This window comes from Scyliorhinus torazame, chromosome 1 (genome assembly GCF_047496885.1).
Source record: "Scyliorhinus torazame isolate Kashiwa2021f chromosome 1, sScyTor2.1, whole genome shotgun sequence".
NCBI classification, from domain to species: Eukaryota; Metazoa; Chordata; class Chondrichthyes; order Carcharhiniformes; family Scyliorhinidae; genus Scyliorhinus; species Scyliorhinus torazame.
The window spans coordinates 424769426-424785141 of record NC_092707.1 but is presented as its reverse complement, the minus strand read 5'-3'; the positions used below and the strand labels follow the sequence as shown (position 1 = coordinate 424785141).

Below are 15716 nucleotides of genomic sequence, written 5' to 3'. Positions count from 1 at the left end.
CTAGTCCGGCGAGATGCTCAGAATCTACCGTGGTGAGTAGCTCAGAATCTACTCCGGTGAGTAGCTCAGAATCTACCCTGGTGAGTATCTCAGAATATATTCCGGTGTGTAGCTCAGAACCTACTCCATTGGGTAGCTCAGAATCTAGTCCGGTGAGTAGCTCAGAATCTAGCCCATTGAGTAGCTCAGAATCTTCCTCGGTGAGTAGCTCAGAATCTAGACCGGTGAGTAGCACAGACTCTAGTCCAGTGAGTTGCTCAGAAACTACTCCGGTGAGTTGCTCAGAATCTAGTCCAGTGAGTAGCTCAGAATCTAGACGGTGATTAGCTCAGAATCTAGTCCGGTGAGTAGCTCAGAATCTAGTCCGGTGAGTAGCTCAGAATCTAGTCCGGTGAGTTGCTCAGAATCTACTCCGGTGAGTAGATCAGAATCTAGTCCGGTGAGTAGCTCAGAATCTAGTCCGGTGAGTAGTTCAGAATCTACCCTGGTGAGTAGTTCAGAATTAGGTCCGGTGAGTAGCTCAGAATCTAATCCGGTGTGTAGTTCAGAATCTACCTCCGGTGAGTAGCTCAACATCTAATCCCGAGTGTCGCTCCGAAGTAGGTCTGGTGAGTAGCTCAGAATTTATTCCGGTGCCTAGCTCAGAATTAGGTCTGGTGAGATGCTCAGAATCTACCATGGTGAGTAGCTCAGAATTTAGTCCGGTGAGTAGCTCAGAATCTAGTCTGGTGAGCATCTCAGAACCTACCTTAGTGCGTAGCTCAGAACCTACCCCAAAGAGTAGCTCAGAATCTACACCGGTGAGTAGCTCAGAATCTAACCCGGTGAGTAGCTCAGAATCTACGCCGGTGAGTAGTTGAGAATCTACCCCGTTGATTATCTCACAATCTAATCCGATGAGTAGCTCAGAATCTAATCCGGTGAGTAGCTGATAATCTTGTCCGGTACATGGCTCAGAATCTACCACGGTGAGTAGCCCAGAATCTAGTCCGATGAGTAGCTCAGAATTTAGTTCTGTGAGTAACTCAGGATCTACCCTGGTGAGTTGCTCAGAATCTAGTCCGGTGTGTAGCTCAAAATCTACCCCGGTGAGTAGCTCGGACTCTACTCCGGTGAGTACCTCGAAATCTAGTCCGGTGAGTTGCTAAGAATCTACTCCGGTGAGCAGCTCAGAATCAAGTTCTTTGAGTAGTTCAGAATCACGTCCGGTGTGTTGCTCAGAATCTACATTGGTGAGTAGCTAAGAATCTCGTCCGATGAGTAGCTCAGAATCTCGTCCGGTGAGTAGTCCGAATCCTGTCCGGTGAGTTGCTCAGAATCTACCCCGGTGAGTAGCTCAGAATCTACCTTAGTGAGAAGCTCAGAATCTAGTCCGGTGAGTAGCTCAGAATCTAGTCCGGTGAGTAGCTCAGAATCTAGTCTGGTGAGTAGCTCAGTATTTACCCCGGTGAGTAGCTCAGAATCTAGTCTGGTGAGCATCTCAGAATCACCTTAGTGCGTAGCTCAGAACCTACCCGAAAGAGTAGCTCAGTATCTACCCCGGTGAGTGGCTCAGATTCTACCCCGGTTGAGTAGCTCAGAACCTACCTCGGTGAGAAGGTCAGAATCTACCCCGGTGAGCAGATCAGTATCTACCCCGGTGAGCATCTCAGACTATACTCCTGTGAGTAGCTCAGAATCTACCCAGGTGAGTATCTCAGAATCTAGTCTGGTGAGTAGCTCAGAATCTAGTCCGGTGAGTAGCTCAGAATCTATTCCGCTGAGTAGCTCAGAATCTAGTCCGGTGAGTAGCTCAGAATCTACCCCGGTGAGTAGCTCAGAATTTACCCCGGTGAGTAGATCAAAACCTACCACCGTGAGTGGCTCATATTCTAATCCGGTGAGTAGCTCAGAATTTACTCCGGTGAGTAGCTGATCATCTAGTTCAGTGCGTAACCCAGAATCCACCCCAGTGAGTAGCTCAGAATCTACCCCGGTTAGTAGCTCAGAATCTACCCCGGCGAGTAGCTAAGAATCTCGTCAGGTGAGTAGCTCAGAATCTCGTCCGGTGAGTAGTCCGAATCTTGTCCGGTGAGTTGCTCAGAATCTACCCCGGTGAGAAGCTCAGAATCTCCCTTTGCGAGAAGCTCAGAATCTGCTCCGGTGAGTAGCTCAAAATCTACCCGGTGAGTAGCTCGGTCTCTACTCCGGTGAGTACCTCAAAATCTATTCCGGTGAGTTGCTAAGAATCTTGTCCGGTGAGTAACTCAGAATCAGGTTCGGTGAGTAGCCAAGAATCTACTCCGGTGAGCAGCTCATTGTCAAGTCCTTTGAGTAGCTCAGAATCACGTCCGGTGTGTTCATCAGAATCTATCGCTGTGAGTAGCTCAGAGTCTACCTCGGTGAGTAGATTAGAATCTCGTCAGGTGAGTAGCTCAGAATCTCGTCAGGTGAGTAGCTCAGAATCTACCTCGGTGAGTAGCTCAGAATCTAGTCTGGTGAGTAGCTCAGAATTTATCGCGGTGAGTAGCTCAGAATCTAGTCCGGTGAGTAGCTCAGAATCTAGTCTGGTGAGCATCTCAGAATCACCTTAGTGCGTAGCTCAGAACCTACCCCAAAGAGTAGCTCAGAATCTAGTCCAGTGAGTAGCTCAGAATCTACCCCGGTGAGTAGCTCAGAATCTACCCCGGTGAGCAGATCAGTACCTACCCCGGTGAGCATCTCCGAATATACTCCGGTGAATAGCTCAGAATCTACCCCGGTGAGTAGCTCAGAATCTAGTCCGGTGAGTAGCTGATAATCTAGTCCGGTGTGTAACTCAGAATCTACCCCGGTGAGTAGCTCAGCATCTACCACGGTTAGTAGCTCAGAATCTACCCCGGTGCGTAGCTCAGTATCTAGTCCGCTGAGCAGCTCAGAATCAAGTCCGGTGAATGGCTCAGAATGTACTCCAATGAGTTGCTCAGAATCTACCTCGGTGAGTAGCTCAGTATCTCGTCCGGTGAGTAGTTCTAAATCTACCCCGGTGAGTAGCTCGGACTCTACTCCGGTGAGTACCTCGAAATCTAGTCCGGTGAGTTGCGAAGAATCTTGTCCGGTGAGTAACACAGAATCAGGTTCGGTGAGTAGCCAAGAATCTACTCCGATGAGCAGCTCAGAATCATGTCCTTTGAGTAGCTCAGAATCACGTCTGGTGTGTTGCACAGAACCTACCCCGGTAAGTAGATCTGAATCTAATCCGGTGAGTATCTCAGAATCTACCCCGGTGAGTATCTCAGAATCTACTCTGGTGAGCAGCTCAGAATGTAGACCGGTGAGTAGCTCAGAATCTAACCCGGTGAGTAGCTCAGCATCTACCACGGTTAGTAGCTCAGAATCTACCCCGGTGAGTAGCTCAGTATCTAGTCCGGTGAGCAGCTCAGAATCTAGTCCGGTGAGTAGCTCAGTATCGCGTCGGGTGAGTAGCTCAAAATCTACCCCGGTAAGTAGCTCAGAATCTAATCCGGTGAGTTGCTCAAAATCTGGCCCGTTGAGTAGTTCAGAATCTAGTCTGGTGGGCAGCTCAAAATCTACCCCGGTGAGCATCTCAGAATCTACTCTGGTGAGTAGCTCAGAATCTAGTCCGGTGAGCAGCTCAGAATGTAGACCGGTGAGCAGCTCAGAATGTAGACCGGTGAGTAGCTCAGAATCTACCCCGGTGAGTAGCTCAGAATCTATGCCGGTGAGTAGCTCAGAATCTACCCCGGTGAGTAGCTCAGAATCTACTCCGGTGAGTAGCTCAGAATCTAGTCTAGAGGTCTAATCTAGAGGTCTATAAAATAATGAGGGGCATAGATAAGGTAGATAGTCAACATCTTTTCCCAAAGGTAGGGGAGTCTAAAACTAGAGGGCATAGGTTTAAGGTGAGAGGGGAGAGATTCAGAAGGGCCCAGAGGGGCAATTTCTTCACTCAGAGGGTAGTGAGTGTCTGGAATGGGCTGCCAGAGGTAGTAGTAGAAGCGGGTACAATTGTGTCTTTCAAAAAGCATTTAGATGGTTATATTGGTAAGATGGGTATAGAGGGTTATGGGCCAAGTGCGGGCAACTGGGACTAGCTTAATGGTAAAAACTGGGCGGCATGGACTGGTTGGGCCGAAGGGCCTGTTTCCATGCTGTAAACTTCTATGATTCTATGATTCTATGATTCTATAGTCCAGTGAGTAGCTCAGAATCTAACCCGGTGAGTAGCTCAGAATCTAATCCGGTGAGTAGCTCAGAATCTACTGCGGTGAGTAGCTCAGAATTTACCCTGGAGAGTAGTTCAGAATCTAGTCTGGTGAGCAGCTCAAAATCTACCTTGGTGAGTATCTTAGAATCTACCCCGGTGAGTAGCTCAGAATCTACCCCGGTGAGTATCTCATAATCTAGTCCGGTGAGTAGCTCAGAATCCAGTCCGGTGAGTTGCTCAGAATCTAGACCGGTGAGTAGCTCAGAATGTACCCCGGTGAGTCGCTCAGTTTCTCGCCCGGTGAGTAGTTCTAAATCTACCACTGTGAGTAGCTTGGACTCTACTCCGGTGAGTACCTCGAAATCTAGTCCGGTGAGTTGCTAAGAATCTTGTCCGGTGAGGAACTCAGAATCACGTTCGGTGAGTAGCCAAGAATCTACTCCGGTGTGCAGCTCAGAATCATGCCCTTTGAGTAGCTCAGAATCACTTCTGGTGTGTTGCTCAGAACCTACCCCGGTCTGTAGCTGAGAATCTAATCCGGTGAGTAGCTCAAAATCTAGCCCGGTGAGTATTTCATTATCGAGTCTGGTGAGTAGCTCTGAATCTACCTCGTTGAGTGTCTCAGAATCTACTCTGGTGAGCAGCTCAGAATATAGACCGGTGAGTAGCTCAGAATCTACCCCGGTGAGTTGCTCAGAATCTAGTCCGGTGAGTAGCTCAGTATCGCGTCCGGTGAGTAGCTCAAAATCTACCCCGGTAAGTAGCTCAGAATCTAATCCGGTGAGTAGCTCAAAATCTACCCCGGTGAGTATCTCAGAATCTACTCTGGTGAGCAGCTCAGAATGTAGACCGGTGAGTAGCTCAGAATCTACCCCGTTGAATGGCTCAGAATCTATGCCGGTGAGTAGCTCACAATCTACCCCGGTGAGTAGCTCAGAATCTAGTCCAGTGAGCAGCTCAAAATCTAACCCGGTGAGTAGCTCAGAATCTAGTCCGGTGAGTAGCTCAGAATCTAGTCCGGTGAGTAGCTCAGAATCTACCCCGGTGAGTAGCTCAGAATCTAGTCCAGTGAGTAGCTCAAAATCTAACCCGGAGAGTACCTCAGAATCTACTCCGGTGAGTAGCTCAGAATCTAGTCCAGTGAGTAGCTCAGAATCTAGTCCGGTGAGTAGCTCAGAATCTAACCCGGTGAGTAGATCAGAAACTACTCTGGTGAGTTGCTCAGTATCTAGTCCGGTGAGTAGCTCAGAAACTACTCCAGTGAGCAGCTCAGAATCAACTCCTTTGAGTAGCTCAGAATCACATCCGGTGTGTTGCTCAGAACCTACCCCGGTAAGTAGCTCAGAATCTAATCCGGTGATTAGCTCAAAATTTAGCCTGGTGAGTAGTTCAGAATCTAGTCTGGTGAGCAGCTCAAAATCTACCTTGGTGAATATCATAGAATCTACCCCGGTGAGTAGCTCAGAATCTACACCGGTGAGTAGCTCATAATCTAATCCGGTGAGTAGCTCAGAATCTAATCCGGTGAGTAGCTCAGAATCTACTGCGGTGAGTAGCTCAGAATCTACCCTGGTGAGTATCTCATAATCTAGTCCGGTGAGTAGCTCAGAATCTACCCCGGTGAGTAGCTCAGAATGTACCCCGGTGAGTATCTCATAATCTAGTCCGGTGAGTAGCTCAGAATCCAGTCCGGTGAGTTGCTCAGAATCTAGACCGGTGAGCAGCTCAGAATGTACCCCGGTGAGTCGCTCAGTATCTCGCCCGGTGAGTAGTTCTAAATCTACCACTGAGATTAGCTTGTACTCTACTCCGGTGAGTACCTCGAAATCTAGTCCGGTGAGTTGCTAAGAATCTTGTCCGGTGAGGAACTCAGAATCACGTTCGGTGAGTAGCCAAGAATCTACTCCGGTGAGCAGCTCAGAATCATGCCCTTTGAGTAGCTCAGAATCACTTCTGGTGTGTTGCTCAGAACCTACCCCGGTATGTAGCTCAGAATCTAATCCGGTGAGTAGCTCAAAATCTAGCCCGGTGAGTATTTCATTATCTAGTCTGGTGAGTAGCTCAGAATCTACCCCGTTGAGTGTCTCAGAATCTACTCTGGTGAGCAGCTCAGAATATAGACCGGTGAGTAGCTCAGAATCTACCCCGGTGAGTTGCTCAGAATCTAGTCCGGTGAGTAGCTCAGTATGTCCCCCGATGAGTCGCTCAGTATCTCGTCCGATGAGTAGCTCAAAATCTACCCCGTGAGTAGCTCGGACTCGACTCCGGTGAGTACTTCGAAATCTAGTCCGGTGAGTTGCTATGAATCTCGTCCGGTGAGTAGCTCAGAATCTGGTCCGGTGAGTAGTCCGAATCTTGTTCGGTGAGTTGCTCAGTATCTAGTCTGGTGAGCAGCTCAGAATCTGCCGTAGTGAGTAGCTCAGAATTTAGTCCGGTGAGTAGCTCAGAATCTAGTCTGGTGAGCATCTCAGAATCTACCTTTGTGTGTAGCTCAGAACCTACCCCAAAGTGACCACAATTCGGTGACGTTTACGTTAAGGATGGAAAGGGATAAGTATACACCGCAGGGCAAGAGTTATAGCTGGGGGAAGGGAAATTATGATGCCATTAGCCGTGACTTGGGGGGGGATAATGTGGAGAAGTAGGCTGCAAGTGTTGGACACACTGGATAAGTGGAGCTTGTTCAAGTATCAGCTACTGCGTGTTCTTGATAAGTATGTACCGGTCAGGCAGGGAGGAAGGTGCCGAGCGAGGGAACCATGGTTTACCAAAGAAGTGGAATCTCTTGTTAAGAGGAAGAAGGAGGCCTATGTGAAGATGAGGTGTGAAGTTTCAGTTGGGGCGATGGATAGTTACAAGGTAGCGAGGAAGGATCTAAAGAGAGAGCTAAGACGAGCAAGGAGGGGACATGAGAAGTATTTGGCAGGAAGAATCAAGGAAAACCCAAAAGCTTTCTCTAGGTATGTCAGGAATAAGCGAATGACGAGGGAAAGAGTAGGACTAGTCAAGGACAGGGATGGGAAGTTGTGTGTAGAGTCTGAAGAGATAGGCGAGATACTAAATGAATATTTTTCGTCAGTATTCACTCAGGAAAAAGATAATGTTGTGGAGGAGAATGCTGAGCTCCAGGTAAATAGATTAGATGGCATTGAGGTACGTAGGGAAGAGGTGTTGGCAATTCTGGACAGGCTGAAAATAGATTAGTCCCCAGGACCTGATGGGATTTATCCTAGGATTCTCTGGGAGGCCAGGGAAGAGATTGCTGGACCATTGGCTTTGATTTTTATGTCATCATTGGATACAGGAATAGTGCCAGAGGACTGGAGGATAGCAAATGTGGTCCCTTTGTTCAAAAAGGGGAGCAGAGACAACCCCGGCAACTATAGACCGGTGAGCCTCACGTCTGTAGTGGGGAAAGTCTTGGAGGGGATTATAAGAGACAAGATTTATAATCATCTAGATAGGAATAATATGATCAGGGATAGTCAGCATGGCTTTGTGAAGGGTAGGTCATGCCTCACAAACCTTATTGAGTTCTTTGAGAAGGTGACTGAACAGGTAGACGAGGGTAGAGCAGTTGATGTGGTGTATATGGATTTCAGCAAAGCGTTTGATAAGGTACCCCACGGTAGGCTATTGCAGAAAATACGGAGGCTGGGGATTGAGGGAGATTTAGAGATGTGGATCAGAAATTGGCTAGCTGAAAGAAGACAGAGGGTGGTGGTTGATGGGAAATGTTCAGAATGGAGTTCTGTCACAAGTGGAGTACCACAAGGATCTGTTCTGGGGCCGTTGCTGTTTGTCATTTTTATCAATGACCTAGAGGAAGGCGCAGAAGGGTGGGTGAGTAAATTTGCAGACGATACTAAAGTCGATGGTGTTGTCGATAGTGTGGAAGGAAGTAGCAGGTTACAGAGGGATATAGATAAGCTGCAGTGCTGGGCTGAGAGGTGGCAAATGGAGTTTAATGTAGAGAAGTGTGAGGTGATTCACTTTGGAAGGAATAACAGGAATGTGGAATATTTGGCTAATGGAAAAGTTCTTGAAAGTGTGGATGAGCAGAGGGATCTAGGTGTCCATGTACATAGATCCCTGAAAGTTGCCACCGAGATGGATAGGGTGGTGAAGAAGGCCTATGGAGTGTTGGCCTTTATTGGTAGAGGGATTGAGTTCCGGAGTCAGGAGGTCATGTTGCAGCTGTACAGAACCCTGGTATGGCCGCATTTGGAGTATTGCGTACAGTTCTGGTCACCGCATTATAGGAAGGACGTGGAGGCTTTGGAACGGGTGCAGAGGAGATTTACCAGGATGTTGCCTGGTATGGAGGGAAAATCTTATGAGGAAAGGCTGATGGACTTGAGGTTGTTTTCGTTAGAGAGAAGGTTAAGAGGAGACTTAATAGAGGCATACAAAATGATCAGAGGGTTAGATAGGGTGGACAGTGAGAGCCTTCTCCCGTGGATGGAAATGGCTGGCACGAGGGGACATAGCCTAAAACTGAGGGGTAATAGATATAGGACAGAGGTCAGGGGTAGGTTCTTTACACAAAGAGTAGTGAGGCCGTGGAATACCCTACCTGCTACAGTAGTGAACTCGCCAACATTGAGGGCATTTAAAAGTTTATTGGATAAACATATGGATGATAATGGTATAGTATAGGTTAGATGGCTTTTGTTTCGGTGCAACATCGTGGGCCGAAGGGCCTGTACTGCGCTGTATTGTTCTATGTTCTATGTTCTAAGAGTAGCTCAGAATCTACCCCGGTGAGTAGCTCAGAATCTACCCCGGTGAGTAGCTCAGAATCTACTCTGGTGATAGCTCAGAATCTACTCCGGTGAGCATCTCAGAATCTACTCCGGTGAGTAGCTCAGAATCTACCCCGGTGAGTAGCTCAGAATCTACTCTGGTGATAGCTCAGAATCTACCCTGGTGAGTATCTCAGAATCTACTCCAGTGAGTAGGCCAGAATCTACGGGGTGAGTAGCTCAGAATCTGCTCTGGTGAGTAGCTCAGAATCTACTCCGGTGAGTCGAGGAATGAAAGGGTTGATGACACGAGTCTCTTGATTTGTCGAGAACCACTTATCTTCTCCTCCTGCACTCCGGATTTCTCATGTTCAGCTCTGCTGCCGATATGATGGGCTTGTCACCTGCAGCAGGGCAAAGCCACTCACTGGAAGTTTGACTGTAACAAATCAAGGGATAAGTCACCACCTCCCCCCCCAGCCTTGAATTCCCACCTAGCTTCAAATTCCCAGCTCACAAACTCACTCTTCGATGTGTCTCACTCTGGCTGTGTCCGCTGCCTCACTGGGAGTGTTCACTGCTCCTCAGACACCATCTTCCAGATGCACGACCTCAACCATCTAGAAGAAGCGGAGCATATCTGGGAACACGAGCACATGGAAACATGGAAGCACTCGTCCAAGTCACTCACCATTCTGATCGGGTCTATAACCAATCAGTTAATGTCACTGAGTAAAAACCCTGGAACTCCCTCCCTCACAGCACTGTGAGTGAACCTACACCTGAGAGACTGTACCTGTTCCAGAAGGCAGCTCACCACCAACTTCTCAAGGGCAATGTGGGATGGGAAACAAATGTTGCCGGCTCCAGCGATGCCCGCAGCCCGATTGAATAAAAACACGTGGAACTATTCCACAATTGCTAGCTGCTAGTTAGAGTTGAGAAACTGCACCTGACATAAAGCAGAGTTTGCTTTGTAACTCACAACGTAAATAACTTCACTATATTGGTGATGAATTGATGTTGATTCTATGGTTTTCATGTCCAGTTGTTCCTTACCTTCCCTCTGCCATGTGTTATATGAATGACCCTCAGTCACAGGGCCCGCTGCCAACTCCAGCTCCCGCCCACAGTCACTACAACTGATGAATGGTAACCAGGGGGGGTCACACCTGTCACCAGGTGACATCACAAAGGGAGTCACGGGCCAATCACAGAGCAGCCAATGTAGTCAACATGGTCACATGACCTCGCTCCTGATGGACAGAATTAGTCCAGGGCTGGAGACTATTTGGCCCATCAGACCTGCAGGGAAGGTTCGATTCCCTGGCTCGGATCACTGACTGTGCAGAGTCTGCACGTTCTCCACTTGTGTGCGTGGGTTTCCTCCGGGTGCTCCGGTTTCCTCCCACAGTCCAAAGATGTGCAGGTTAGGTGGATTGGCCATGATAAATTGCCCTTAATGTCCAAAAAGGTTAGGTTAGGTGAGGCTATTGTGTTACAGGGATAGGGTCGAAGTGTGGGGCTTAAGTGGGGTGCTCGTCCCAGGGGCAGGTGCAGACCTGATGGGCTGAATGGCCTCCTTTGGCACTGTTAATTCAATGATGTGGAGATGCCGGCGTTGGACCGGGGTGAGCACAGTAAGAAGTCTTACAACACCAGGTTAAAGTCCAACAGGTTTGTTTCAAACACTACCTTTCGGAGCACTGCTCCTTCCTCAGGTGAAAGAAGGAGCAGTGAGGAAGCAGTTCACCTGAGGAAGGAGCAGTGCTCCGAAAGCAAGTAAACTCTATGATTCGATGAAAATTTCCAGTCTATTTATCAAGCAGGATTTCCCTGTTGTAAATCCATGCTGACTCAGTCTGGATCTGGCACGTGTGGTTTCCACATTGTCCAAATCACAATATGATGGTTTGGGCTGACATGTGGAAAATAATATTTGCACCATCCAACTTCATTGCCAAACAATGACAATCTCCAACAAAGCAAGATCAGGCATTTCCCCCTTGATCTTCGACGGCATTGCAATCACTGAATTCCTCACTAGAAATCTCTTGGGTATCACCATTAGTCATTAATAGAACTGGATGAATGATGTATTATGGCTACAAGCAGAAGTCAGAATCAAATGGCGAGTAACTCCTTCCCTCACTCTCCACCTTCTGTCCTGTGTCTACAAGACACCAATCAGGTTGATGCTGGAACATTATCCACTCCCCAGCACCTTAAGTGGGCAGCACGGTAGCACAGTGGTTAGCACAATTGCTTCACAGCTCCAGGGTCCCAGGTTCGATTCCGGCTTGGGTCACTGTCTGTGCGGAGTCTGCACATCCTTCCCGTGTGTGCGTGGGTTTCCTCCGGGTGCTCCGGTTTCCTCCCACAGTCCAAAGATGTGCAGGTTAGGTGGATTGGCCATGATCAATTGCACTAAGTGTCCACAATTGCCCTTAGTGTTGGGTGCGATTAATGGGTTATGGGGATAGGGTGGAGGTGTTGACCTTGGGTAGGGTGCTCTTTCCAAGAGCCGGTGCAGACTTGATGGGCCGAATGGCCTCCTTCTGCGCTGTAAATTCTATGATAAACAAACTCAACAATCTCGGCACCATTCCAGACAACAGCAGCCTTCACAAACATTCACACTCTGGCACTGTACCATCAGCATCAACGAGAAGAGGCAGAAACTTACCAAGGATCCTCAAATAGCATCTTACAAATTCAGGATATTTACCATCTAATGGGATCAGTGCAGCAGATACCCGGGAACACGAGTGCCTCGAAACCTGGAAGTTCCTGTGCAAGATACTCACCATTCCGACTGGATAATATATCACGTTCAGTGATTGTCACTGTGTGAAAATCCCGGAACTCCCTCCCTAACTGCATGTTGCATGTACAAACACACCAGGGACTGTAACTATTCAATAAGGCAGCTCTCCATAAACTTGGCAAGGGAAACTTGAGATGGGCAACAAATACTGCCTGCTAAAGCGAAGGGCCTGTACTGCGCTGCATTGTTCTATGTTCTATGTTCTAGGTCCAGTTGCTCCTTACCTTCCCTATGCCATGTGTTATATTTCATAGAATGTCATAGAATTTGCAGTGCAGAAGGCCATTCGGCCCATCGAGTCTGCACCGGCTCTTGAAAGAGCACCCTACCCAAGGTCAACACCTCCACCCTATCCCCATTACCCAGTAACCCAACCCAACACTAAGGGCAATTTTGGACAATAAGGACAATTTAGCATGGCCAATCCACCTAACCTGCACACCTTTGGACTGTGGGAGGAAACCGGAGCACCCAGAGGAACCCCACACACACACGGAGAGGACGTGCAGACTCCGCACAAACAGTGACCCAAGACGGGAATAGAACCTGGGACCCTGGAGCTCTGAAGCAATTGTGCTAACCACAATATCTGAATGGCCCTCAGTCACAGGGCCCGCTGCCAACTCCAGCTCCCGCCAACAGTCACTACAGCTGATGAATGGTAACCGGGGGGGGGCTTTTGGTTAGGGTTAGGGTTCGGGTTAGGGCTAGGGCTAGGGTTAGGGTTAGTGTTAGAGGTTGTAAAAAGTGTCAAAAAACTCTCGCGGCCCTTGATGAAAGAGAGCCGTCTTGCTGCCGCTAGGCGGCGAGCCCATAGGCTCGCAACATCTGCGCACGTAGTGCGCACCGTAAAATATTTGCACATTTTAGGAGGAATTAAGTAGCTTAAAATTGCATCCTTTAAACTAATTTTTAGGGTTAGGGTTAGGGTTAGGGTTCGGGTTAGGGCTAGGGCTAGGGTTAGGGTTAGTGTTAGAGGTTTGTAAAAAGTGTCAAAAAATTCTCGCGGCCCTTGATGAAAGAGAGCCGTCTTGCTGCCGCTAGGCGGCGAGCCCATAGGCTCGCAACATCTGCGCACGTAGTGCGCTCCGTAAAATATTTGCACATTTTAGGAGGAATTAAGTAGCTTAAAATTGCATCCTTTAATCTAATTTTTAGGGTTAGGGTTAGGGTTAGGGGTTTGTAAAAAGTGTCAAAAAATTAGAGTTAGGGTTAGGGTTAGGGGTTTGTAAAAAGTGTCAAAAAATTAGGGTTAGGGTTAGGGTTAGGGGTTTGTAAAAAGTGTCAAAAAACTCTCGCGGCCCTTGGTGAAACAGAGTTGTCTTGCTGCCGCTAGGCGGCAAGCCCATAGGCTCGCAACATCTGCGCACGTAGTGCGCTCCGTAAAATATTTGCACATTTTAGGAGGAATTAAGTAGCTTAAAATTGCATCCTTTAAACTCATTTTTAGGGTTAGGGTTAGGGTTAGGGTTCGGGTTAGGGCTAGGGCTAGGGTTAGAGTTAGTGTTAAAGGTTTGTAAAAAGTGTCAAAAAATTCTCGCGGCCCTTGATGAAAGAGAGCCGTCTTGCTGCCGCTAGGCGGCGAGCCCATAGGCTCGCAACATCTGCGCACGTAGTGCGCTCCGTAAAATATTTGCACATTTTAGGAGGAATTAAGTAGCTTAAAATTGCATCCTTTAATCTAATTTTTAGGGTTAGGGTTAGGGTTAGGGGTTTGTAAAAGAGTCTAAAAATTAGGGTTAGGGTTAGGGTTAGGGGTTTGTAAAAAGTGTCAAAAAATTAGGGCTAGGGTTAGGGTTAGGGGTTTGTAAAAAGTGTCAAAAAATTCTCGCGCCCCTTGACGAAAGAAAGCCGTGTTGCTGCCGCTAGGAGGCGAGCCCATAGGCTCACAACATCTGCGCACGTACTGCGCGCCACAAAATATTTGCACATTTTAGGAGGCAATAAGTAGCTTTAAATTGCATCCTTCAATCTAATTTTTCGGCTTATGGTTAGGGTTAGGGTTCGGGTTAGGGCTAGGGCTATTGTTAGGGTTAGTGTTAGAGGTTGTAAAAAGTGTCAAAAAACTCTTGCGGCCCTTGGCGAGAGAGAGTCGTCTTGCTGCCGCTAGGCGGCAAGCCCATAGGCTCGCAACATCTGCGCACGCAGTGCGCTCCGTAAAATATTTGCACATTTTAGGAGGAATTAAGTAGCTTAAAATTGCATCCTTTAAACTAATTTTTAGGGTTAGTGTTAGGGTTCGGGTTAGGGCTAGGGCTAGGGTTAGTGTTAGTGTTAGAGGTTGTAAAAAGTGTCAAAAAACTCTCGCGGCCCTTGGCGAAAGAGAGTCGTCTTGCTGCCGCTAGGCGGCGAGCCCATAGGCTCGCAACATCTGCGCACGTGCACCGTAAAATATTTGCACATTTTAGGAGGAATTAAGTAGCTTAAAATTGCATCCTTTAAACTAATTTTTAGGGTTAGGGTTAGGGTTAGGGTTCGGGTTAGGGCTAGGGCTAGGGTTAGGGTTAGTGTTAGAGGTTTGTAAAAAGTGTCAAAAAATTCTCGCGGCCCTTGATGAAAGAGAGCCGTCTTGCTGCCGCTAGGCGGCGAGCCCATAGGCTCGCAACATCTGCGCACGTAGTGCGCTCCGTAAAATATTTGCACATTTTAGGAGGAATTAAGTAGCTTAAAATTGCATCCTTTAATCTAATTTTTAGGGTTAGGGTTAGGGTTAGGGGTTTGTAAAAAGTGTCAAAAAATTAGAGTTAGGGTTAGGGTTAGGGGTTTGTAAAAAGTGTCAAAAAATTAGGGTTAGGGTTAGGGTTAGGGGTTTGTAAAAAGTGTCAAAAAACTCTCGCGGCCCTTGGTGAAACAGAGTTGTCTTGCTGCCGCTAGGCGGCAAGCCCATAGGCTCGCAACATCTGCGCACGTAGTGCGCTCCGTAAAATATTTGCACATTTTAGGAGGAATTAAGTAGCTTAAAATTGCATCCTTTAAACTCATTTTTAGGGTTAGGGTTAGGGTTAGGGTTCGGGTTAGGGCTAGGGCTAGGGTTAGGGTTAGTGTTAAAGGTTTGTAAAAAGTGTCAAAAAATTCTCGCGGCCCTTGATGAAAGAGAGCCGTCTTGCTGCCGCTAGGCGGCGAGCCCATAGGCTCGCAACATCTGCGCACGTAGTGCGCTCCGTAAAATATTTGCACATTTTAGGAGGAATTAAGTAGCTTAAAATTGCATCCTTTAATCTAATTTTTAGGGTTCGGGTTAGGGTTAGGGGTTTGTAAAAGAGTCTAAAAATTAGGGTTAGGGTTAGGGTTAGGGGTTTGTAAAAAGTGTCAAAAAATTCTCGCGCCCCTTGACGAAAGAAAGCCGTGTTGCTGCCGCTAGGAGGCGAGCCCATAGGCTCACAACATCTGCGCACGTACTGCGCGCCACAAAATATTTGCACATTTTAGGAGGCAATAAGTAGCTTTAAATTGCATCCTTCAATCTAATTTTTCGGCTTATGGTTAGGGTTAGGGTTCGGGTTAGGGCTAGGGCTATTGTTAGGGTTAGTGTTAGAGGTTGTAAAAAGTGTCAAAAAACTCTCGCGGCCCTTGGTGAGAGAGAGTCGTCTTGCTGCCGCTAGGCGGCGAGCCCATAGGCTCGCAACATCTGCGCACGCAGTGCGCTCCGTAAAATATTTGCACATTTTAGGAGGAATTAAGTAGCTTAAAATTGCATCCTTTAATCTAATTTTTAGGGTTAGGGTTAGGGTTAGGGGTTTGTAAAAGAGTCTAAAAATTAGGGTTAGGGTTAGGGGTTTGTAAAAAGTGTCAAAAAATTAGGGTTAGGGTTAGGGTTAGGGGTTTGTAAAAAGTGTCAAAAAATTCTCGCGCCCCTTGACGAAAGAAAGCCGTGTTGCTGCCGCTAGGAGGCGAGCCCATAGGCTCGCAACATCTGCGCACGTACTGCGCGCCACAAAATATTTGCACATTTTAGGAG

General features: G+C 47.8%; 1 protein-coding gene across 1 annotated transcript in view; it reads left to right on the top strand.

The window, feature by feature from the left end:
• The first annotated feature begins 896 nt into the window (after window positions 1–896).
• efhc1 (EF-hand domain (C-terminal) containing 1) overlaps window positions 897–15716 on the top strand; it is a 152660-nt gene continuing 137840 nt past the window's right edge. Inside the window, exon 1 of the mRNA XM_072509339.1 lies at window positions 897–920. Coding sequence (XP_072365440.1) covers window positions 897–920 — 24 coding nt within the window. The remainder of the gene's footprint in view (window positions 921–15716) is intronic.